At 36.1% G+C, this 27,165-nt stretch overlaps 1 protein-coding gene across 2 annotated transcripts in view; it reads left to right on the top strand.

Annotated features, from left to right (window-relative positions):
- Nucleotides 1-27,165, top strand: part of Epha3 (EPH receptor A3) — a 306,595-nt gene that overhangs the window by 17,875 nt on the left and 261,555 nt on the right. For both annotated transcript variants that reach the window (XM_021185614.3, XM_021185613.3), the window contains exon 2: nt 2,116-2,180. In XM_021185614.3, coding sequence (XP_021041273.1) covers nt 2,116-2,180 — 65 coding nt within the window. The remainder of the gene's footprint in view (nt 1-2,115; nt 2,181-27,165) is intronic.

Raw genomic sequence — 27,165 nt, 5'->3', positions numbered from 1 at the left:
TCCATTATCATAATTATGGGAAGCATGGCAGCACAGACAGACATGGAGTTTGAGAAGCCAAAGGTTCTACATTTTGATATAAAGGTAGCCAGGAAGAGGGTCTCCTTTCACACCCAGGAGAAAACCTCAAAGCCTGCCCCAACAGGGACACACTATTCCAACAAGACTACACCTTCTAATAGTGCCACTCCTTGTGAGCCAAGCATTCAAACACATGAGTCTTCAGGGGCCAAACCTATTTAAGCCACTACTTATGGAATCTTCAAAACCAGGGATTATTATCCACCTCTCAGGGGCAACAAACAGCAATACCAATACCCTATAATATTTTAGGAGTTTCTTGGAAAACTCTGACAAACAGTTCAAAAGAGGGCTTCTCATGCCTGTTATTGGAGTTTTTTGTTTGTTTGTTTGTTTGTTTGTTTGTTTGTTTGTTTTTGGTGGTCTATGTTTCGGGGGTGGGGGGAAAGCCTTGATACCTCAGAGGGGAAAATTCGATTTAAGTTTTATTTGCACATTTACACATCAATTTCTATAATATTAAAGACATTTTAGGTAGACAGTAGTAAATTATGACTTTTTTCAGACACCCTTATTTTTATTTGTAACTATTACAATTTTTAAAACAAATAGATTGAATTTATATATTTCCTCAAAGCAAAGGAAATAATTCAATTTCAAGTTTTATAATTTTAGTTGAAATGGTCCACTGTTTTAGGGCCATTTAATATATCTATTGTCTAGCAACCCAAGCAGGAAATTTTAAGTAGTTTTCGATAATGAAGACTCTATCACATATGTTTTATTTCTAATCATATTATACTGTTTTAGATTCTTTGTAAAAAAGTGAATTTGGATTTTTATAAGAGTGCAGTAGTTTTCTCAGATTTGCAACCACAAGTATGTGTGGTGTACATACAGTCTGAGTATTATCATTCTCTTTTGACATGGGATTATTTTAGATTTTTAAAATGAAATTCGCATTTTATTGATTGCGTACTCTGGTTCACATTAATAATAGATGCTTAGTTTATATAATCTTCCTTTACACCTTCCATTAGTCAACCATAAGGCTGTTTTCTAATGTAGAAGAATGAGGTAAAACCATGCTCTCCATTATTTAACAGGACAGACTGACAACAGTAATACATCATATCAACAAAGTGAGCTTTTCTGGGTGATTATATTCAAAGCACTCTTTAACACTTTAATTTTTAATCTATAACAGAGTGAAAGAAATTGGTGTTGACAAAACTGATTTTCATTTATACTTAATGCAGCTACATGCATTTGCCTTTTACTTTATAAATATAGCTTAGAAGTCAGAGAAGTTCCTAGCAAATGTTATGAGAAGGCACTGGTGCTTTGTAAGTAAATAATCAAGATTTTACAAGGGGTAGTCTACATCCCTGCCTTCTTTGGCTTTGGTTTCTCCTCAGATGTACAGATAACTTCTTTGTTTACTTCATGTGCTAATAATTTAAACATTAAGAACATAATTGTATAATATGGTTAATAGTCTCATGTGCCAGTAAGAAGATGAGATGTAGAACAAGGGATATTAATTATATAATACATATTTGAGACACCTCCTAGGGGAATCGTATAATAATTCAATTTAGTTGTCTTTATAGTTATTTTATGTTAGAATTAATGTTTTGCCTATTTTGCATTTTTATTATTTCCCATGTAAGACGATCACTCTGTCAGAATGTATAAGTATGTGATAGTTATGAGTCCTACAGGTACAAATTTGAAAAAACCATACAACTTTTGATCCACTAACTTTCTCTCCAGCTATTTGTGGCTTTCTTGTTGTACTTATCATGTATTTATAATGGAAAAGAAGAGCACTGTTTTTTTTGTTGTTGTTTTTTTTTTTGTTTGTTTGTTTGGTTTTTTTTAATTCTTTTTTTTAGTTATTTTTTTTAATTTTTAATATTTTTTATTACATATTTTCCTCAATTACATTTCCAATGCTATCCCAAAAGTCCCCCATAGCGCCCAAGAGCACTGTTTATTAGACAGAAATATTCAAAGCAGACACTGTTAAAAGAAGGAGATAGAAATAACTCATTGTACTTATATTCTTTGTGTCCTTTTGTTTTCTTGCAGTTAATCTACTAGATTCGAAAACAATTCAAGGAGAGCTGGGCTGGATCTCCTACCCATCCCACGGGGTGAGTTCAATAGATCCCTGAAATGAATGTAGCAATGTCCTTTGCCTCTTTATGAGACAGTAAGGAATGGTCAGTGTATTTTCTGAGGAAAGCTCTGTAATGATGATGCACAAATCCAAGTACAAGCACAATTTAATGTTGATGTCCTGTGCAGCCTCTGAAAATTTCAGAGTTCTTTACTCCTGAAACCATACTTGCTGCACTGAGATGTTTAAATATTTTAATTGTAATAGGCATTTTATACATAATCTAAATTTGATAGGATCAAGATAGATATTTTGACACAACTTCAAAATTTGACATTAGATTCAAAGTATATTTTTGGTAACATTTTTCCAAGTCAAAGCCTTAAAGTCAACTATGATGATAAGCTCAAGTACAACAGAATTCATTTTCAAATGTGGAAACATATGCTCACTTTATTTATTTTGAATATCTTTTACTTATCCAGATTATTTTAAAACTGTGTTTTATTTAGATGCTAAAACCGGTACTGCTTTAACTTTTGAAGTTTTGAACTATTGATATAAATTTTAGACTTTACCAGTTCAGGCACAGCTTACTAAACTATATGGCATTTTGGTGCCTCAAATATTTATAATGAGCCTTTGTTACAAAAATTTATTTATTTATTTTGGAAAAAAATATTTAAAAAATTCTCATGTGTCTCAAAACTGTGAATTATTTAAACGTGCTTTATTTGTGAGCATAGCATGAATGGAATGCAAACTATTAAATATTTCTCACAGGAACAATTTTATGTGCTCTTTTTCTTTCTGTGGTTGTATTCTTTTCAAAGTGATTTTAATTACTATAATTTTCTATTGGTATCCATCTTTAGATTTGGATGCCTAAATGTCCTGACTTACTCACACAGAACTATCAACCATTCCTTCACAAAGGGATGTTTTCTGTCAAGGGTACTTCATCCATCTGTCATCCTTGCCTCTGCTTTTCTTTCTGGCGCACCTTGACGTTGACACCACGCCAGAACCCATCATCAGGGCTTCCATGTTGCTTTGGAACAGAGAGAATGAAATAAGCCAGGATTTGGCTTCCCCATAGGTGTAAAAGTATTAAATAATTGGGAAAAGACACAGCTTGGACTGTCAGAAAAATATAGCCAAACTCAGGATTGAACTGAAAAACTCACATAATACTACTTAGCTAAAAGATAGACCTAAATTTGCTTTTCTATTTTTGGCCATTTTAGCCATATCCTGTTCTACTGTTGTTTTGAGAGAAGGTCCCACTATGAATCGTGCATCAGTTTGCAAGTCACTGTCTAGCCCAGTTTGCTCTTGAGCTCACAATCTCCTTGCTTCATCTTCCAGAGATATGTCTGGTATTTGGCACTATGCCTGCATCAATTTTTTTCCTTAATCTTTCCTCTTCTTCAATACAATATAGATAGGATCATTTTGTGCTTGTAACTGCTTATTAAGGAAACAATTTTCAAAAATTATTGAGAACCTTTGTATAAAATACAACATTTAATAAGTGAACTTGAAACAACCTAGAATATCTTATTAACTAAGTAACTCTTCTAAAAGGGGTGCATCTCATTGTAATGCTTAGATTAACTAAAATAAGAGTTTAACCTTTAGAGGAAAACAGTAAGATTAAACTACGTTAGCATAAGGAATCATTGCAAATCATTCTTTATTAATTGAAAGCAATGGATGAAGAGATGAGGAAGGGAGGTAAATTTGGCTTTCACTCATAGGATCATTTGACAATATTTGTAGATGCTGCCATTTTAGAAGTAAGAGGCAGTAGTACTGGCATATGTGGAAGAAGCCAGGAGTCCTGCAGTACATCTTGCAATGAACATGGTAGCCCTCCTAACAAAGAATGACAGCTCCAAATTTGGGAAGTCCGTGCCTAGGGGATTAGTAATGACATTCCCTCTAGAGCTATATGTGGTTACTAAAGAGATGAGAGAGAGTATACGAGCTGTTCCTTACTTTCAATTGCACTACAGTCACAAACTCCAAATGTTCAGAAGTGTAAAATTTAAAAAGCAAATAATCCATTTTAAACTTGAAATTACTTTTTTTGTGTGGTATGTGTGTATCATCAGAGCTCTCTAAAGTTTGTTTAAAATTTTCTGGGAGAGCATCCATATGTAGTTAATTACTTTATGTATTTCATTTTGGTTTCTTGCCTTTCATTCTGCCAAAGATTTACTCATGCTAAAACTTTTACATTAACGTCTATCATCATTAAAAAAAGGTGTTTAATACAGAGAAGATTGGGGCTTGATAAAAGGCTCAAGTGGTTAAGAATGCATGTTATTCTCCTCGTGAATCCAAGTTAGATCCCAGTACCTAAGTCAGGAAGCACACAATTGCCTGAGACTCCAGCTAAGGGATCTAATGCCTCTTGCCTCTACCTATAGTGACACGTGTAGCACACATTCACACACACACACACACATACACACACACAGACTTACACACACCATTAAAAACAAAATAAATCTTTAAACAAACAAAAACATGTCATCTAAATTATTAGATTTGAAATAAGTTTTTCAAGGACCTATACGGGGACATAACAAAGCTTAATCTACACATAAAATTCATAAAGCTAGTTATGAAGTTGAATTTTGGAATTACTTGCAAGATTATAAATTATAATTCACTTTTCAATGAAATTTTTGCTTGACATATTGCCTCGACAGTATATCTATTTAGTTTTTATAAACTAGATACAAGCAATTCCCTTTCCTAGACCTTTAGTCCATGAACTATAATATTTGAATCCTGGGTTTGAATCATAGCTAGAACCTTCAAAAAGTGATTCCATAGTTTTATAAGTCTTTCCATTAGAGAGATCTTAAGACACATTGACACACACACATATGAATATATATTTACATATGTATATATTTATGTACATATATTTTACAAGCTCCAAAGCTTCCCCTATACCTGTAAATCCATAGTTAAAAGTGACTGAGGTAAAAGTCAGTCTACTCAGCAAACATGCTTAGTTTCTGTATCAAAATAGAGGAAAACTTCCAGGCAAGTGAAGCTCATGTTTTCTCTTAGTTTTGACTTTATGCGCTGATAATCAGGAAGAAACCAGGACCTGTGCCTGAAAGCAGCTAGTATGTGTAGAGTGTGCATTGCCAGGGTCTAGGCAGATAGAGCATATTCTAGAAACAAGTGAGTCATGGTTTGCAGCAATGAAGAACTATCAAGACTGGTAACTGCAGAATTAAGATTTTCTTAGATTTTTATCAGTGACGTGGTGATAGTGTCAATCCACTTAAATAAATGGATCTTTGGCAAATAGTCCTGTCTGTTGACCACCTGATGCTTATTCCCTGATTTCTTCTGCCCTGTAGAGCATAGTGGTTACAGAGCTTTCCCACTCTCACATGCTACAAGAAACTGGCCACTCCCTCCATAGCTTCATGATAACCTGAGAGCTTTTATGGAAATTATAATCATGTTGATAGGCTGATTTATAGAGGAGGAATTAAGGCCAATGACACTGAAGGAGCTAACTCTGTTTAGGCTCGCTATAACGCCAGGGAACAGCTTCAGAGTCAAGAGATTCACATAACCAGTCTGAAAACTAACATCCTTGACCCACTGAATTTCAAGGAGATATCTTTGTGTAGGCTGTTTGCTTAGTATATCTCCTACTTTCTTTTTTTTTTTTTTTTTTTTTTTTTTTTTTTTGGTTTTTCGAGACAGGGTTTCTCTGTGTAGCCCTGGCTGTCCTGGCACTCACTTTGTAGACCAGGCTGGCCTCGAACTCAGAAATCTGCCTGCCTCTGCCTCCCGAGTGCTGGGATTAAAGGCGTGCGCCACCACGCCCGGTCTACTTTCAAATCAAAGGCTTTCTAGAAGCAGAGATTCCGTTATCTCTCATCAGTCATCCTGCTGTCCATAATCTTTGCTTAATCTCAGTTTGCTGTATCTTCCTTAGTTACAACACTTCTTTCCTGGAAGATATATTTAATTAAACACTTTAAGCCTATGTATTGCAAGACGATCGGAAACAAAACTAGATAAAGTTGGCCTTACATTGCAGTTTATAATGATTATTGTCTAGTGATTAAATACTCAGAATGCTGCAAGTAATTTCCTTTTGGAAAAAGAAATGGATATGGTTAAACTTAAGAGATTGTAAAGAATGAAAAACAAGTATGCATAAGACAAACAATTGTTCTCCTGCCTCCCCAGACAGGGGAATTGGGTTTTATTTGCAGAATTATGGTATCTGTGAATTTGTGAATTCAGAGTAACCAAAAGTCTCCTGGATTTCTTACTTTCACATTGTGTATGAGGTTTGAAATACAGAAAAAAAATATTTTGACAATAGAGTGTCAGTAGAAACCACCTGGGAGTTGCCTTTGTGAATCACAGTTCAAGAGTTGATCCAGGAAAATCATATTTGTGACACATCTGATGCGGGATTGTAGGTCACTTGGAAGACGTCTGTGCTGCCTTCTCTTTAGACCTGTCACTTTTACCTCGGGTGCTGATCAAATTAAGACCATGACAGAATTTCATAGCATGAAAAGCTTTCCGTAAAATAAGTCTCCTTGAAATAAGGGAGACTATAGACAATGTTAGTAATGATCAAAGCTGCACTCTTGAAACATTTAATCTTTGAAAATTAAAACGTCCTATTTTTAGTGCTTTAAGGATAGAATTACTTCTTCTACCTATTGTTAAAACTACATTTCAACACAAATCATGCTCCCTGTATTAAATCCATTTACATCTGAGGAGACTGGATTAGAATTTTTAAGACAGAACTTGTGCTAACATGTAATATTTTGGTGGGTGTTTTTCTTCGTTGCTATACAGAATTTGGGTTTCACATAAAGAAGACCTATAGCTGATTTGCATGGCTTTTATTTAATCTCACTTAAAAAATAATTTATGTTGCAAGAGTCTTATATTGTATTCATTAATGATACTGTTAAAAACCCAAATGAATTCAAATAATTTCCCAATCTTTTTTTAATATTTAAATGATTTTTTAAATTCATTGTGATCATTCCATAGAGTTTTAAGTGGTTTAAAAAATTATATTAGGGACATATATTTGCTTTCTAGTTGCTCCTATTGATAATTTTTGTCTTTAACAGCAGTAACTATTTTGACTTCGAGCTTTGTCATCATGTGCAAAATCAAAAGTTTATGTTATGATCACAGAGATGAGAACTTAACTATAAACACACACATACAATCACACCACAGACTCTCCCCTCTCCCTCTCCTTCTCCCTCTTCCTCCCCCCTCTCTATTCCTCTATATCCTATAATGAGTTAAAAATTACATGTGTGGGGCTCTGAGATGTTTGCCAGGTAGTAACCACCCTGGTTGCCAAGCCTGGCTACCCGAGTTCAACCTTTGAAACTCAAATAATGTAGGTGGAGACCTGCCTCTTTTTCATGCTGCTTTCTGGCCTTTCCTCAAGTACTTTGGCACATGCAATTCACACACACACACACACCATAAAACAAATAAAATTAAAATATTCATATTTGATTTATTAAAATTTAATTTCTTAAACTCTCCAACTTTGATTTGTAGAAATACCTGTAAGAACATTGTATTTAATTAAATGTGTTGCCTCACTACTTAATAATGATATTTTCCTTTGCTATTTTATAGAAGATGTATATAGAATAATCAGTGTTTTCAAGTCTTTAGGTATTCATCTGCATACATGAAAAATATCATACAGATACATTATATACATACAGAGAATAGAGGCTTTAATTTCATTGTTATACTGAATTTTGAAAGAGAATTTTGAATATTTATAAAAACTAAATCATCTCCAAATATCATATATTGAAATATTTTTTTCTTTTTTAAAATTTCATGGATTTTATCATTAGGTTTAATAATCCCAGCTATTAATTTATTTTGAAATATATTAAAAGTAATTAAAATTTTCTTATAGAAAAATAGCATGAAATGCTTTTAATATAAATCTATGTCTCCAATGATGGCTACTGAAACTGAAAACATTTAGAGCCATGATGTCTACAAAGCCTCTCATGTTTGTGTATCTCATTACCACCCATTGATTTTCTACAACTATCCATGTTTTCAGTCATGATATAGGTACATGATCAATATAACAGCTGAAATTCTACTGGTAATTGAAGCAATATTTCCATTCCATGACATATAAGAGGAGAAGAGTCAAGAAGACATAATAAACTAGATTTTATGAAGAAAATACCAAATATTTCATAATAATTAAGTTTTATGCTTTAATGTTTTTCATTGATTTTTGTCTCATTCTTTTCTGGGTGCTCTGACTATGTATGTCTGTGTATTGTGCATATGCAGTGCCTACGGATGCCGGAAGGCATTGGATCCTGTGGAGCTGGAGTAAAACATGGTTCTAAGCTTTCATGTGGAAGTAAAACCCAGGCATTCTGCAAGAGCAGCCAGTGCCTTTATCTGCTGAGCTATTCCTCTAGCCTCTTACGTTCCCCCATAATCTCTGTTGTATTGAAAATGGATCTCTATACAATATATTCTGATTATGATTTCTCCTTCCACAACTCCTACTAGATTCTGTCCACCTACCCGAATCCATACCTCCCCTAACCCCTCTATCATTAGAATGCAAACAGGTACCTACAAATATAATAATATAATGAAATAAGATAAACTTATTTTATTTGTAGCCAACAATTGCTAGAAGTGCAAAGGTAGCCTAGCTAAACTTGCAGCCTTAAGAAGTTAGGTTTGGAATATAGTAGTTGCATTTGAATTTTGCTTTTAATGTGATTCTGCCGTGGCCCAACTTTTGGAATCCCGGTGCTGGAATATCATTATCCAGCATGATGAGGTTCACCTGCACTCTACTCAGCTTTCCATCAGGATTTTAATTTGGTGTCTAGTTGACCTGAATTTCCAAATAAATTTGACACAATACACAATTCATGATTCATTTGCATATTAATCTCTCTCCTTATATGTATACACTATATATAATTACAGACAATACATTAACTAATATGTGCTATATTAATATATTATATAACATGTTATATAATATGTAATATATTATACTTATGAATAGTGATTATATGCTGGGTGGTGGTTGTGTACGATTTAAATTCCAGTACCTGGGAGGCAGAAGCAGACTGATCTCTGAATTCTTGGCCAGACTGCTCTATAGAGTGAGTTCCAAACCAGCCAGAGTTACACAGAAAACCCTGACATAGATAGATAGATAGATAGATAGATAGATAGATAGATAGATAGATAGATAGACAGATATACAGACAGATACATAGATAGGTACATAGATAGATACATAAATAGATATACATAGATACATGAATAGATAGGTAATTTTATAACAAACACACCACAAGTGGAGGAAGTGTTTCTCCAGTAACTGGTGGAGAATATTTGCAATTTAAGACAGCGTTTGCTTTTAGATTCATAAATAGTCTTATGTAATCATGGAGTTCAGTTTGAATAGTATGAACAGTTTGAACTGTAGTATCTTCAGTTTTTATAAATATTTATAATGTGTACATCTGGCATCCATTGCTCATGATAATATAAACGGAATTAAAAATCAAAAGACAAGAAATGCCATGAATCAAGTGACTGGGAATTGAAATAGGAAACAATTATGGAACCCTCCATTAGTTACTAAAGTACAGGCTTGCCTGGGAAATGCCTAGGACTTATTCTTGATCAGATGAGAGTGGACTTTACTTGGTGTGCTGAGATACAACACTTTAGCCGAAGCTATCCTAAACAGGTGATTCTGGAGTAGTTGAAGAAACGTTATGAATCAGAAAAATGGCTGTGAAAGGTACTCAGGTGTGCTTCATGTTCATAGAACATGTCCTTCCTTTGGGCCATCATATATCTCAGTGAGTTTTGTATAAAATGGAATTTTATATAAAGTATTGAGGAATAACCTTACATTTCCAAACCTCTTTATTTTCTTCCCGTTGCTCATTTCCCCCCCCCTTTGTTTTATTTTGTTTTGTTTTTTTCAGTCAAGTTGCTTTTATAGTAAATATGTAAAACTAAGAGAATGCAGATTTAAAAACTGAAAAAGATGAAAGACCTTTTTTTTAGGGTTAGTAGAAACAAATATCGTCTAATAAACTAAGACAGGTAAACTGTAAGGGAATAGCTTTCCCTTCCTTATGAGAATATTACAATGCTTTTTCATCATAATTTAAGAATAAGCTTAATTTCAAATGATTGTCACTGTGGCTTTTCTTCACAGCATTAATGCAATACCATAAAGCTATTACTAGTTGACAAGAAAATGCAGGCGGCAGGGAAAATACAATAGGTGGTTTAAAAAGCAGTATCTCCTCTTTCTCCTCTTATTCTTCCTTCTCCTCCTGCTCCTGCTCTTCCTCCTGCTCCTCTTCTTCCTCCTTTCCTCCTCTTCCTCCCCTCCTCCTACTCCTGCTTTCTCCTCCATCTCTTTACTCTTCCCACCATCCATCACCCCTTCCCCTTCTTCTCTTCCTCCTCATCCTTCTTCCTCTTCATTCTTTTTCCTCTTCTCTTTTTTCTCTTGCTCCTACTCTTTCTCCTCTTCCTTTTAAAGGGAAATGTGCCATTTTATTATAATGGGTCTCACAAAAAGATAATATTTCAGAAAATAAACTAGACTAACAACCTTCTCATTCCGAATTAGGGGAAGACAAGGAAATGTTAAGTCTTTTGATTTTCCTAACACCAGTGACAAGGCGTAAACAATAATGTTAAAATGGCTGATGTTTCTTAAGCATGGAAGTAAGGAGCCAGTCACAGTTTTATGGAAAGTTTAAGACAGGTGTTGCCTGTGCCCTGAACATCTCTATGCCCGATCCTACCTGCTCTTGGGGCTTGGAGGTGAGTTGGCACAGAGTCAATGACACAAACGCCAAGAGCATGTGAGAAGTGAAAGCTCATCTGAGCCCTGCTGCAAGCTCCATTTATTTATTTATTTATTTATTTATTTATTTATTTATTTATTATTAGATATTTTCTTTATATACATTTCAAATGCTATCCGGAAATTTCCCTATACCCTCACTCTGCCCTGCTCCCCTACCCACCCACTCCTGCTTCTTGGCCCTGGCGTTCCCCTGTATTGGGGCATATAAAGTTTGCAAGACCCAGGAGCCTCTCTTTCCAATGATGGCCAACTAGGCCATCTTCTGCTACATATGCAGCTAGAGATCATACCCTTTATTCACGCCCCCACTGGTCCCAAGAAAGCATCACTTCTAAACAGCAGTTCCTGATTAAACAGCACTGTTTGCATCAACAATCCTTGTTCTCTCAGGCAGTCCTCAATTAGGCCCTCTTGCAGGAGATGTTTTCTTAGCTGCATTGCCCTCAATGCTTACATAGAGATGGTCCTGCTGTTCCTGCTACAGACAGGCATTCTAAAGTTCTCCCAAGTCTTCAGGACTCTCCTTGCTTTTCTCCCAACTGCACAGATTTGATGTTTTTTGCCCTTTAAATAAAAAATATATTAAATATAATATCTCCAGATAGCTGAGAGGACCCAGAAACCAGAGCCCAAGATAGTGGTTCTAGGGGACTCTTCTCAAAGTAACCACGCCCATACTTCCAATGGACTTAATTGAAGACCAATTACATCCCAAGTTTGTATTTGTTATCTCCATAAAACCGACAGCCACAAACAACATGGTCTTACTCAGAATCAAATATATTAACTTTTGACATCTTGTGGATGTGGTGAATTGTCTTGGTAAATACTCCTCATTCACGGATTCCTGATTTGTGTTATTGCATGATCCCTGGTGTATTGATTGGTGATTCCTTACAGCAGAATGGGCATTAAACCAATAAAGAACATCCTAGTCTCCTGAGTGTTATAAAATCAGGAAAGCTATATGGTGTAAAGTATAGAAACCCTATCTGTGGTAATCTGTGATAAAGTTCATTGATAATAATACTGCATGTTATTCAGTCCCGCAGATTCTTACTGTATTTCACAGGAAAGCTAAAGGCAGCAGAGGCAAAAGCCTAAAGCATGTGCAGCTCTTCTCTGGTTACATCATCATGGAACAGTGGAGTTTCAGAGGACAGATTAACTTTCCTGGATGTCGTGCATTGCTTTCTTGGTCAAGTTCTATGCTCCACATTCTCCTGTGCTTCCTACCATAGACATTTTTTTTAAAGGAAGAATTTAAGATTGTGTGACTTAAGTTCAGAAAGCTTACACTTCTTAGAATCCCTGAATTCCATGTCTTGTATCACCCAAAAGAGTAGCCACTCCTTGGGATACAGCAGTCATCAGGAGCCACTTACTTAAGTGCTAAAAATACTGATATTTCATAAGCCAAGCCTATTAGAAAGAATTCTGCTCACAGTTAGCTCTGTATTTTTCAGCTTATATTCCTCATCCTTACAACTGAATTTAGAAACCATAGATGAAGCTTTTAATTGGTGGCAAAGATACTTAACTCATTCTCTGAGAATTAGAAATTGATTTTAGCTTAGATTGAGTAGAAATACCAATCAAGGTAAATATGTTTGCTTAATTGCCAAAAGAAATTTTATATATTTTTGATTCTTATAAACATTAATAAATTTTATATATATACATATATATATTTTTTTTCTTTAAAAATGGCATGTCATTTTATTGTGGCTACAATTAAAATAAGATTAGAACAAACTGTAACAATTTATACATCTGCTGTTGCTCCTGCTTTGAGGCAGGTACTTTCAGAGGCATTGGGATGCTAGTAACAGCAGGATTTCTACTGTGTGTCATATACTGTTCCTAGTATTTTCAACATATCTACTGTTTAATTTCATAAAAAATACCATACAATTTTGCTCTCACTTTGAAGAAGAAAAAAGAGAAGCATCCCAAATTTAATGACTCAAAGATTATATGTATGTAGTAGGTAAAATGGCCAAAAATAGCAAATAGGCAATCTGATTCCTCCATCACACTCATTGTCATTGCTCCACACTAATTTTAGGGAGGTACACAACCTATTTCTTGGAAACTTTAGGCTTGGTGGAAGAAACCACTAGGTACGATAGTAACTGCAGTGTAATGTAGCAATTCACCCAGCTATAGTATACGTACAGTACTATTACATTGATAGGGTTGTCAATTCTGCTTGATTGGAGCCAAGGAAAAATTGTATTCAGCAGTTATGAAACTTTGAAGAAGAATGAGGATTTATCAGTTACACATGAAATGCATCGATGCAATAACACTGTGCATTGACAGAAGAAATGGCCCAGGTCATTCAAATATAATGGAGAGATAAATGGTAACAATTCTGACAGAAAAATGTACAGAGGTAGGGAGAAACAGAGAGGAGAGGAGGGAAGAGGAGGGGGAGAGGAAGGGGGAGAGGGAGATGGAGGGAGAGAGACAGAGATGGAGACAGAGAGAAGAGAGACAGAGGGAGAAAGAGAGGGAGGGAGGGAGGGAAGGAGAGAGGAAGGGAGGAAGAGAGAGAGACAGTGAGAGAGACAGAGAGACAGAAGAGAAAGACAGACACAGAGATGGGGGGAGTTATCCAGAATCAATCAGACCCTTGGGTATCAAATGAGGTTTGAATTGTTCAGTGCTCAGGACTCTGAGATAAGTTCCAGGATATTGTGGGTAGTAGATGATAAATGGCACTTGCTCACCTTATTAAACAGTTTTTCAAACTGCAGTGCATCAGAACTGTGGCATATCAGCCTTATATATGGCATTCATTGGTAATGGTACTTGTCTTTGAAACATATTTGGAATGAAAACATAAGATCAATATTAAGAGAACTGATGTTGAAAATCAATTTGAAAAGTTTGATTTTAAGAAGCATAAAGGGTACAATTTAAATGACCTTAAACCTATGATATACTGCCACATCACAGATGGCCAAGAAAGCTAGAGAATTATGTTTGAAATAGGTGCCTGTGCACATGCGCGTGCATGCGCGCGCACACACACACACATACACACACACAAACACACACACATCGATCCACAAATGTACACATACCTGCATCTGTAACTCATAACACGAAGAGGTAACTACTTAAATGCTATTTCAGTATTTGAAATTATTGATTGTTAATAATTTATGGGTTTTTTTCATTTTATTGGTTGTGAATTTCATATCAGGCACCCTAATCCTACTCACCTCCCTCTCCCTTCTTATCTGCTCTCTTCCCTTGCAACCTCCCATCCAAAAAAAAAAAAAAAAACAATAGTTAATTTAATTGTGGAAGCTATAGTCTGTGACAGCATGTCTCACAGAATAACCATTCATCCACACAGCTTTTCTGCAAATATTCATTGCAATAAGTCTTTGGTTCAAGGCCTCTGGATTCTGCTGCACTATCAATACTGGATCCTCACTAGATCTCTTCTCAGATATCCTGGTGTTGCCCTGTGTCATGAACTTCCTGCAGCTTTTGTGTCTGTGGGACCTGTGCCTTAATGCACTCCAGCAGTTCATAAATGGGATAGATGTCGGGGTGGGCTAACTCAAAGCCCTAGACCTGGGCCTGGGTGGTAGCTGAGCGGCTCAGCCCACCAGCTCTACAGCAACCTAGGGTGAGCTCTCCAGCCCTGCCTTGGCTATCTCACTCAATGTCACTCAGAAGCAAGGGGCCAAGCCAGCTTTCCTGCTCTCATGACCTCTGACTGGCTCACCCGCAAGACTTGCAAGCAGGGCCATCTCTACTGTGCTACCCAGGCAAGGTTCATAGTCTGCTCTCCAGAGTGTGGCAGCTGGTAAGGGACAGGACCATCTCTCCTGCTCTTATGCTTCCAGAGACAACTCTCATGCTCTCATTCCTCCAGAGCCAGCTCTCTTGCTTGCCACAAGTGGCAAGAGCCAAGGGGTGGGAGAGCATCTCTTCCTTGTGCCCAAAAATAAGTACAGCAGACAAAGTGATCTCTACTGGCCATCTCTACTGGACTTACACCCTCACTGTATAGGCTCACCTGCAAGCTCCTTGAAACCAGGGCCAGCTTTACTGTGGTTCCTGGGTGAGGTTCAGGCCATTTGCCCTACTACTGCAGCTGGAGAGAGGTGGGGACAATTGCCCCATTATGCCCAGTTGAAGGATGGGGAAGCTCTGCATAGTTCTCAAATACCAACATGGCCCCAAGCAGTAGCCCAGACCAGGGAAGGCTGCCTGGACTTTGATGGTAACAGACCCTTGCTCCTGCAGGATGAGAGAATCAGTCATGACCTTCTCTGACAGCAAGGACTTGTACCTTACCATATCCTTACCTAGCATTGTGAAGACTCACATCAGGCTGTTCCTCGCTACCCTTGCCTCTCTAGTTCTTCCACTCTTCAGTGTGCACACATCCTTCTTCTTTTTCCCTTCCATCTTTCTACTACTTAGTTGCTTAGTTGCACTACTTAGGTGGTGCCTGAGGCATGTGGGTGTCTGGAGTGGTCTTAGCAGTGCTATCCCTCTCCACTGTGTGGCACCAAAAAGGGGTCATCTCAGGCATTGTCTTTCTACTCAGACCACATTGCTGTGGACTAGAAGCCATTTTATCAGGCTTACTTTGACAGCTAGTGTTCATCTCTCATCTAGAGGAATGCCCGCCCATGCATTTGTGGCACCAGCCTAGGGGTCATCTTGGGCATGATCTAATCATCTGGGCCACATGAACCTAGGCTAAGGATAATTCTTAAGACCCACAGTAGCATGGATACTCTTAAGACTATGGTTTTATACATATAGCCAAAGGAATTTGAACATTATCATGAAGTAGACAAACAAACAAACAAACAAAGTCAGTAAATCAAACCATGATTATTTTGGCAGTAGAGTATATATAGAAACTAAAAGTTAAAGCTTTTCTCCAAATATTGATTCTATATTGTAGTTGCATTGTAAAAATTATAGTTCTGTAAAAAGTATACAAAAACAAATTCATGAATTATACACAAATAGTTAATTAGAAAATGATTAAACATTGAGTAGAACTGCCCATATGCTGTGTGTTCCTCCATTTTGTGTTTCCCATGTTGCTGTATTCAATATCTTCTTCCCATTGAAAGGCACAGTAGTGTCAGCTATAACATGCATGGAAATTATGATGATCAGGATGGAAATATAAATACATTTATAACAATGTTTGCAGGAGATGAGCAATTGTTTAACCTCATCATGTGCAGGGAGGATCCCATAGCTGGTGTGTCAGAATGTAGAGAGCAGGGACCTTCTTAAAGCACTAATGGCCAAGTGAATCGATTATTGTGATATTTGGCCTGTTTCCTTGATTTTTCTAGTTTCTCTCCTAAGTACTAATAGTCATTTTATCTAGAAATATTTACAATGACATAAAGGTGTGTTTGGATTTTATATTGTGTTTTTACTAACCATGGAAGCTGATTTATTACTTGCATTCTGTTCCTTAGACTGCATTTTCAGGAACCACAAATACATCTGTCCTGGCATCCTGGAAGAAAAACATGACTGCTTCTCAATAAATTTAATGGAAAGGAAAACTGATTCATTAAAATCTTCATTAATCATTTTTATTCTTATAATTATTTGCGATGGTCAATGATCCATAAAGTTATTGTGTGACCCTCTCACCGACCCTGTCCAAAATCCCATTTAAGTATTTTCAAAATAGAGAATAGACCTAGCATAATACTCTGTAAAAGTTGTATTCAGAAATTAAAGTTAATCATCTGTAATATGTCTCAGTATAAAATGTGAGTTTATTGTACAATCATTTAATTAATTAGCAAACGTTTTAATATGGAAGAGCATAAGTGTCATTCCGCAAAATTTTAAGACAATGTAACTGAAAAACGAAAAGCTTAATTGTCCAGAATGATGGTGCAGGATTAAGCAGTGGATGGTGAAATGTGTCTAGCATACAGGCATTTCCGTTGTTTTGATCTCTATAGTGGCGAATCATAAACAAACAAACAAACTTAACAGTAAAAAAAGAACATTTACATTATCTGGCATTGTGTTTAGAAAAATATTCATTGACTTCCATAGGACTTCTACATAGTTTGAAAAGAACACTGTATCTGTTTTGTGTTATGTACTTGGTGTGTGCTTTTGTTTCACTTGGTTTATAGAAGTGATAGTGATACAGGCATGCACCATTCTATCCAGTCCCATTATTGTTTACACTTTTTCCTACAGGTCGTCACCAGGATTCAGCTCTTGCCATGGCGTCCTGACCTTCTCCAAATTTACTAACTTTATTATTCTTACACACACTCACACACACACACACACACACACACACACACACACACACGCACACAGAGTATGTTTTTTGTTGGCTAACTTCTCTTGAGCATGAAGAATGCCCTTGATTGTGATTAATACACATAGGGTGACTCCACTGAAGAAAAACGATTTTCCTTCTCCCAGGTGGTGTCAGTTGCAAATAGCTTCTTGGATAGGGGTGAGAATTCATGTCCATTTCCTCTTTTCTTGTTGGAAACTTTGTCTTTTTGAGTTTATGGAGGTTTTGTGTGTACTGTCACAATCTCTGTGAGTTCATATGTTGCATTTGGAACACACTATGTCTTTGGAGCCACCTTATTACCACTGGTTCTGATAATCCATCTGCTTCCTCTTTTGTGTAAGATCCTTGAATCTTGAGGCTGGGGGGAATGATAATGAGCACATTAAAGAGTGAGTACACAAAAATATGTCATTATATGTTAGTAGGCTTTGGTATGGATTTTCAGGAAAAAAAAAAACCTTTAATGTTATGTATCTCTTTCAGAGCCCCACCTCTTCCATGCCATCTCTACATTGCCCCTATTTTATCCTTTTATTCTAATTGGTCCTTTATCCCTAACAATACTATATTCTATTTTCCTTTTCTTGCAATATTCCTCCTCCACCAGTCTCTACTCAACCTCTGAATATTTTGGATGAAATAAACCCATCTAAAGCATAAGAACTAACATCCACGTATAAGAGCAAAAGTTACTTATTTAAAGAGAGTATTTGCTACCATTTAGCTTGACCATATGAAAAATGGCCACTATGCCACAGACACTGAGAGAGAGAGAGAGAGACAGAGAGACAGAGAGAGACAGAGAGAGAGAGACAGAGAGAGAGAGAGAGAGAGAGACAGAGAGAGACAGAGACAGAGAGAGAGACAGAGAGAGAGACAGAGACAGAGACAGAGAAACAGGTTTGTCCAAAGGTGTTGCAAACCACCAAAAAATAATATTTCATTAGAATAAAAATGTATTATAAAGCAACTTTTATAATGGAATCAATATCAAGAGCTGAAGGCACTGAGAGAGAGGTAGCAGATTATCATATGAATTATGAATTTAGTAGACAGAGATCAAGAATCATGATCCTTTGAAAGAGACACACATTTGGCGGCAAAACAAATGGTATTTCAATAGTCTGTTGAAACATGCCAAAATGATCCTCAGAGTTTCCGTACTCCCAGAAATTTCATGGAGTATTGATTTTGTCTGAAACCGGGAATGTCTGGTGTGATTTGGAACATTCAAATATAAAGGCAGTTTGTAGAACTGGTTTCAGAGCTCTTAGCTCATTTTATAAACATTTGCTTAAAGTCTCCGAGTCCTGAAGCAGAGCAAGGCATTGAAAACTACTGCATGAGCATAGACCAATCAGTATCTTTGAACATCACTCATTTCATTGAGTTCCTTTTCTGAAATATAAAACAATTACAAACTCACACTTCAATCAGACACAAGAAGTGGTGTGCATTCAGTCAGAATCTAGGGAGCAACTTTGAATGATTGGCATGCACTTATTTATAAACTGCCTACATTAACTGCATAACAAACTATAAAAATATACTACATAATACCCTGTAAAATGTATAGATATTTAGAAATCTATAACTATCTAGTAGAAATACACATGTATACTAAGAAATACTTTAAAGAACTTCATATGTAAGGCAGATTTACCTGTGTGAAAACATACATTAAGCAAAAATGTTTTTTATACTAAGTAACAGCAAACACGAGGTATTTTTATTTATTATTAATGTGTGTGTATGTGTGTGTGTGTGTGTGTGTGTGTGTGTGTGTGTGTGTCTTTGTATGTATTTTCCCACAGGCAGAGGCTGGAAGAGGACATCAGATTCACTCAGTCTCTCAATAGTGTTTGTAAGCCACCTGACATGGGTGCTAGAACTTGAACCTCATCCTCTGTAAGAGCAGCAAGTATTCTTAACCCCTGAGCCTTCATTCCAGCCCTAGATGCATATCTTTCAACCACTGTACTCTTACAATAAAATAATTAACATTGTAGAGGATTTGGTGAGAGCAGACTTGACATGACTGCAACTTGTCATTTACTAGAAATAGTCTCAAAAGTCCTGGGGCTGCTGGCCACATATTCATTTTATTATAAGTGTTGGGTGTTTCCAGTTATACAATTGACATGGTAAAGGTGATTCTTAAAATGACATTAGTGTCATGCTTATATTTCTGTGATAATTATTTAAGCTCCCACCTAGTCAAATTATAGCCAGTTAAACAGCAGACACCACAGATGTGTATGTCAAAGCAAGAATAAACAGTTGGAGGCTTCTACAGAGTATATTTTTTTAACAGATGCTTTGAATTTTAAACTAGATATAAAATAATCAGTGTTTTTCAGCAATATGTGATTGAAACTAGGATACATGCTATATTTATTTATAATATAGGAAGCAACACATACTGAATATTGAAAGTGTAGAAATTAAAGAGATGAAACTAGGTATTAAAGCTATTATAGTAAATTAAAGATTACAAGATAGGAAGGTCCTATGTACTTCATTTTGGATATATATATATATATATATATACACACACACATATATACATTACATGTTACATATTACATATTAAGGTTTTATGGCAAGTGGTCAGTCTCAGTATTTGAACTTCATTTGTAACTGAGAGAGAAAAAATTCTCCTTTATACCAATTATATTCAAAATTTTATGTTGCTGATACATAGTAAATAGGAATTTGAATTTAATGTCTGTTTTCCTCTTACAATTACTCACTTCATATGACACTAAAATGATAGAGTAATACAAAGAAATCAGGATTATTTGTGTCAGAACCCATATAAACTTGACATTTTTGGTTTTGAATTCGTTTCTGGAGAATTTGGATGAGACCTGACACCTTTTCTTGTGTTGTTCAGGAGCAGACCCTGCCAAGATATGCCTGGTCCTTTAGATTTTGTCAATGAGAAACACACTGTCAGTAAACCAAATGCAGTAAGAGTAGTTAATGATTCCTGAAAGCAGAAGAGAAGAGAACTAGTTCTCTGTTTCTCTCTACATTATGGAAGCAATCATCACCGTTATGGTGTTTTGGGGAATCTGATTGTATATGTTCTCCATTTATCTATTTCCAATACAAACTCCATGCACAACCCACAAGTGATGGGAGGCAAAATCATGATGAGAGTTCCAGGGTGCGGGACTCTCACACAGACATCCGAATAATGGAAGTGCTTTCAGCTGCCTGCTCTGGGAAACTTTGCTCTGCTGTTGCTGGTTATGATGAAAGTCTCCCAACTGCACAGGCCTTCCTCCTCTGTCCTCAGTCTCTTCCCCACGTGGATGTTTTAACTTGGGGTCATGGCCATTAGGGGTGTCAAGGTGATTGTAATCGTCTGTTTCCATGAATAACTCTCAGGCTTGGTATGCTCACAGTTTGAAAATGTCAGGAAAGACTAATAAAATACACACTATTGTATAGTCATAAAAATTCTGCAACTTGCACCACTATCCTCTGTTGGATCATAAGCCATCAGAGTGACATTTACATTGTTTTGAAAAATCGTATGCATACATTTACTATTTGGTCTTTTTTCCCCCCATAATGAAAGGCTTTGATTACAAAATTTGAACATTGTCGTGAGTATAGAAATATACTAATATGATGCTCACAAGTTTGTTATATTTTATATATAGGATGTATTTGTGAGTTCTAGTAACTAGACAGTGACTAAAATCTAAGTGTGCCATGTCACATGATCATAATCAGCCACGGGATACACACACAAACATATCCAGTCAAACAGACTTTTTTTTTTTTTTATCAAGTCAACCTCTGCTCTTCCTTCAAAAATAATTTCTAAAGATCTTCTACTGTCTCTCTGGTTAAAAGCCAGTTTTCAGAATCACCAACAGGGCCCAGTCTGTTCTGCTCCTCTCTGTGAACTGTGATACTATCTTCTCTCACGCCTTACACAGTCCAATCCTAGCTACCCTCTACTTTGACCTTGAAGGAGCCAGTTCTTTTGTGTCTGAGTTTTAGCATTATTTTTCTCTCCCCCTGCAAATGTATCCCCCACTGTCTTGCAGACGTGAGATGCACCCCCCACCACCCCATCCTTCATTTCAGTTCCTCTTGAACTCCAGCCTCTCAGTGGGCATGCGCTGATCGCTGTGCTCCAAGCTGCATTTAGCTCTCAGCATTGCCTGTACCACTGCTGTTGTATCATTAACACTTCTCACTTCCTGAATTCCCTGTGGTGTATTTAATTTAAGATGCAGATCCCTTTCCCCACGTTTTTGTTTTATGTCCTGACTTATCCCAAAGGTGCAGAAGAAAGTGAGTGCTCAGAAGATATTTGTTAAATACATGAATAATTAAATAATCTGTATAAAGGACAGTTCCTTCTCCCAATACGTGAGGATATGGAAGGAGTTTCGATGACTGTGTAGAGCTTACGTGCCTCCAGTGAGCATGAGACAACACAGCACCGGGACACACATTGGGACATCAAGTCTGAAGACACTGATTTGGATTTGGCTTCTGCAATTCTTTGTTTAATATTGATAAAAATTATTTTAAATTATCTGATCCACTTGGGTCAGTTCTATAAATTATGTGAAATTTTTTCAAGGCAAAGTTTTCAGAATCAGATAGATCATAACTGAGAGCACTGCAACTATGCAATGAAGGTATCACTTTGTTTGTTAGACTTATCAATTATCCCTTTATTTAATCCAATCTAGATTACGGACTCATCAACATTTTTTGTTTTTGGTTTTTTGTTTGTTTGTTTGTTTTTGATTTGTTTTTAAATGTTCACACTTATCTTTATTTTATATGTACCAGAGTTTATTTCATTAAGAGAAAAACCCATCGAAGATAAATGCAACTGTATCAAAAAGGAAAAGAAATCCAACATCTATTTGAATATTCCTGTTAGCCCACTATAACTCTATTACAAAATTTTAATATCTAAAACTTGATCTTTTACATCTATTTACTTTAGGCTAATGATTTCAATTTGTTTTTGGCAATGTTATTCTGATTTTTTTGAAATTTTTTTATTCAATATTTTCTTTATTTACTTTTTAAATGTTATCCCTTTTCCTGGTTTCTCCTCAAAAACCCCTATCCCCTCCCCCCTCCTGCCTGCTCACCAATGCACCCACTCCTGCTTCCCTGGCCTTGCCTTCCCCTACACTGGGGCATTGAGCCTTTACAAGACTAAGGGCCTCGTCTCAAATTCATGTCTGACAAGGCCATCCTCTGCTATATATTTGGCTGGAGCCATGGGTCCCTCCATGTGTACTCTTTGGTTGGTGGTTTAGCCCCTGGAAACTCTATGGATTCTGGTTAGTTCATATTGTTGTTCCTCCCATGGGGCCACATTACATATCCAAGGGCACCCCCATACAACGGTTGTGATAGGGAAGTCTTGGCAATTGTACAATGTGGCTTAACTTATCCACACCCCATTGGTATAAGCTTGAAGCTCTCAAAAGCTTCAGAATAGCTTGACTACATATTCAGGTTCTGTTAATTGCTAAGAAGAAAAGTTATTTCTTAAAATCTTTTATCATTAATCATTTTACACTTTTATTTCAGTTCTTAAGATATTTTTGATTTGAAATTTAATTAAAATAAGTAAAATTACATCTTGAAAATTAAAGCAAACTCACTAACAGAGCAAAACAAAGAATAAGTGTGTCTCTGATCACGCCTTTACACAAAGAACTAAGTATAATTTTCAGCAGTTCATGATTGTTCTTAGGTCTATCTAGTATGTGACAGGGAAAAAGTGTATTAAATTACATAAAATATGTGTTAAATCATGTTTAAATGTTGGGAAGGTTTTTGTAGTTTCAAAAAATTATTAACTATAATCGAAGTCAGTTTAAAATAGCATGCATTAATCACCTACTGTGCATATGTCTCCTTGTGGTGTATGTTAAACAATGGAAAATTAGTATACGCCTGAAGCACCAAATGGGGAGGCCATTAAGAGAATATAAAGTCAACAGTAGTGTGTGTACTGTTCCAAGGTAGGGTTTGTCATCTTGTGCCCCTTTTAACTGTAATATTTTGGGAATATTTCATAAGTGTGACTTATTTTTAAAGCAAACATAATGTGTTATTTAAAGCAAGATTTTCAAAGTTTAGAAAACATATAAAGTACTATTTCCTAATTATGAATGGTTATTATGTAGCCTTTAGTGAACGTTTACTGTGTGTCATGCACCAGCTAATATATTGCTTTATTTAATTTTCCCAGAGTTACATTAATATTGAATTTTTTTAATTAACAATTGTAAAAGTAACTTTTATTTCTCTGATGTAATTGTTGACTCTGAGACTTACTACTGAATAAGCTCACTCTTTCCAGTTCTTTGTGAACTCTTAGTGGCTGGTTCAGCTCAGCTGCTCTGGCCTAAAGTTCTCTCCAAGCTGACTGATTCAATCTGACTTCTCTCAGCTTCTCATTGAATCACAATGCTTGACATCAAACAATTTGTTCTAATCTTCTGTCTTTCTGGCTCCTTCTCATTCTCTATCTCTCTCTATCTTGCAACTTGTATTTGTAATTGTAATTTGTAATCATGTTTGTCTTAGTAAAACAACACTCTCTCTCTCTCTCTCTCTCTCTCTCTCTCTCTCTCTCTCTCTCTCTCTCTCTCTCTCTCACTCTTGCTCTCGTTCTCTCAAGTAGCCTCTCCTTTCTGGGCTATTCTCATGAGTGTTGGGAGCATCCCAGCTCAGACTAATTCTGTCAAGTCTTTCTCTGATTTGACACTTTCTCTACCCCTCAATTAGACTTCACTTACAAACATGGCTATCTTCTTCTAAAACTAACAAACTAACTTTACTTTCGTCGATTAAGATTAAAGGTGTATAGTAAAGATGCTTCTGCGTTCTAACCAGATCATACCACAATCTAGTGCATGTCTGCATTACAACAGGGTCATATAGATCTAGAATGTCTTTGGATGAGATTCCTTGCCAGAGTAGCCATGTTGCTGGAGTAAAACTCCTCTACAAACAATAAATGCTATTATAAATAAAAGAGGAAACACACTTTAAAAGAATATTTTATATTACACGATTACTGCAGTCTCCTTTGATATTATTTAGGGTGGCTTTGTTCATGAAAACTGTGAATAAAGAAAAGATGGAATGGCTGGAGAGACGGCTCAGAGGTTATAAATCCTGTAGAGGACCTGAGTTTAGTTCTCAATACCCACATCAGTGGCTCAAAACCATTTATTTATAAGTCTAACTTTCAGACAATCCAAGGGCCTTTACTTCCACAAGCACATATACCCATGTCATACATGACACATAATCAAAAATAATACAATTTTTAAATACATTAAATGGTCAATGCAAAAGGCAAGTTTTACAAATATTATAAAACCTTAAATAATAACAGTAATAAAACTAAACAAATTTATCTCTATTTTCTAATTTATATTTCTGCACTGTTAATAGGTTTAACAAAATCTCATATACTTTTAAGCTAAGGCCTGCATTTTCTTGAAAGAGTAAAATATGGTTTTCATGCTCTCTTTTATGAGATTGCCCTTCTCATCTTTGAAAACATTGAGCAGATTCATGCCTTCTGTAGTGTGTATTGAATGCTGGGAACGAGTCTACAGCAGTGGTAGGAGTAATTACAGCTGTCAGTTCTTTCAACATGACAAAACAACCTCGTTTCCATGTTACAAGAAACAGATTGTAAGAATCCGAAGGCGAAGAAATAACAGTCCACAGTCTGAACAGCATGGTGATTGTTAACTGGTAAACTTGGCCTTTCAGAGAATGGTGTTTACACTCTGCGGGAAGACGACAGAGTTTATATGCGAGTGCTCAGAGTAGTTTATGAATGCAAAGCATAAATATAAAGAAGGGACCCGATCAAGAAGAAGCCCATAGCTGGAGAGCTTTCCAGGGGAGAAATAAGCAGCGCACAAAGAAACTTGCAACAAATTCTTTCATGTGGGTTCGTTTCTGTGCAAGCACTTCCTGTGTAAGTGGGTGTTCCTCACATCTGGTTTATTTGGATGTTAAAGATCCAGGACTTCCTCATACTAAACGAGAAGGAAAGAGATGAAATTGGAAAAGGTTGAAAACACGTTATAAAATGAGGAGCATGGAACCCGTCTCCACTGAGCTGTTTATTTTTAAAGCAATTTGTTTAGTATGTCATTATACTTCTTTCATTAAGTGTATGGAGGGAGATTTGATATGCTTTGGGCAAGAGGAGGCCTAAGTATCAGTCTCACATATCTGAGAAACAGGCAGAAAAACTTCTGGTATTTTTGGGTTTTGTTCAACTGTGAGGTAAGACTTTAAGAACTGGATTGCCAGTATCTGTACTTTTCATATTTTATTTAGTAGGGCAAATAAAGGCAATTGTTTTTCTTATGAAAGTAAAGAGGGATAATGATAATTGGTTAATTAATTGTAAATTATTGAAGCAAGTCATCCTGTAAATCTAAATTAGATCATGGTGATGGGTGGCAAAGGACATTTTCTTTTCAGAGCTCAGTAGAGCTGAATTCATCTGCATATGTTTCTCTATTTGTAAGCATTTCTGTCCTTTTCTCTCTGTATTGACTCATGTCTACTGCATAGTCTTTTTTTCCTGAACAAATTGTAACCAAGGCAGCCAGATGGCCCAGGACAGAAAGCAGAACACCTCTTGCTGCTTGGACGCATTTCAAAATTGACACCACACCAATTCCCACATAACAGGGACAGTGTGGCAGAAGCAGTGTCAAACTCTTAAAGTGTAGAGTCCCAAGCTGAGGGGACAGGACAAACTTTCATGGACAGCTCTGGTTTATAGATAAACAAGAGTGAAATCATGATGACATGAAAGATTAAAAAGGTAATAAATAAATAAATAAATAAATAAATAAATAAAATTTAAAAACAGGACATAAGTAAAACTGTATTTTACTAGTTTAGGCTAAACACCTACCTTTTCTGATTGAGATTTTGTTCAGAAATGTGGAAACTAAAATATATGCTTTCAAAACAATTGTCAGATAATCCATAAAAGCTTTCCCAAAATGGTCTTGAAAACAAATTCCATTCAACCTGTATTACCAGGTTACCTCTCTCACCCTCAGCTGCTGTCTTCAACACCTGTAGCATGTTCTGTTGGTGTTCTGTCACAAAACCAGATTCCCCTGAAAAAAATGTTGAGAAAGAGAGAAGAACGAGAAGTATAGGCTGTCACACTTCTTGCAGTAATTTTCCTGATTTCCTCTGTGTTCTGGAGCATGTGCTTAAATTCATACTTATCTCAACAACCAGGCTACTCCTTACAGATGACTGTCGTAAAGGATAATCTTTAGGGGATTTAAAAAAAAAAAAAAAACAGGGCCAGGAACCAAGCCACAGAGATGAAACCCTCTGGTGCTCATAATGTACTTATATTGATTTCACAAGTATCCTGCAGGTATTAATTCCAGGACTTTGTCTTTACATGTCTCTGGAGATATGGTGATAACCTAAAAAACAAATTATCCTTTGGGCTGAATGGGATAGACAATAGAAAATATTAATAATATATATGATGTTTGTTATTTGTTACTTGCATGACCTTTTTTGCTCATTTCTCAATTAAGCTATAGCTATACATTGATTCATTGATAGTGTTTCTTTTTTTGTTTGTTTGTTTTTAAACAAAGGTTGATAAGAAAACCTGCCATTTGTATATCATTGAACATTCCAAGAAAT

Source organism: Mus caroli, unplaced genomic scaffold (genome assembly GCF_978045245.1).
Source record: "Mus caroli unplaced genomic scaffold, Mus_caroli_1 scaffold_17, whole genome shotgun sequence".
NCBI classification, from domain to species: domain Eukaryota; kingdom Metazoa; phylum Chordata; class Mammalia; order Rodentia; family Muridae; genus Mus; species Mus caroli.
Note: the sequence above shows the minus strand (reverse complement) of the source record. Positions and strands in the feature narration are given on the sequence as shown.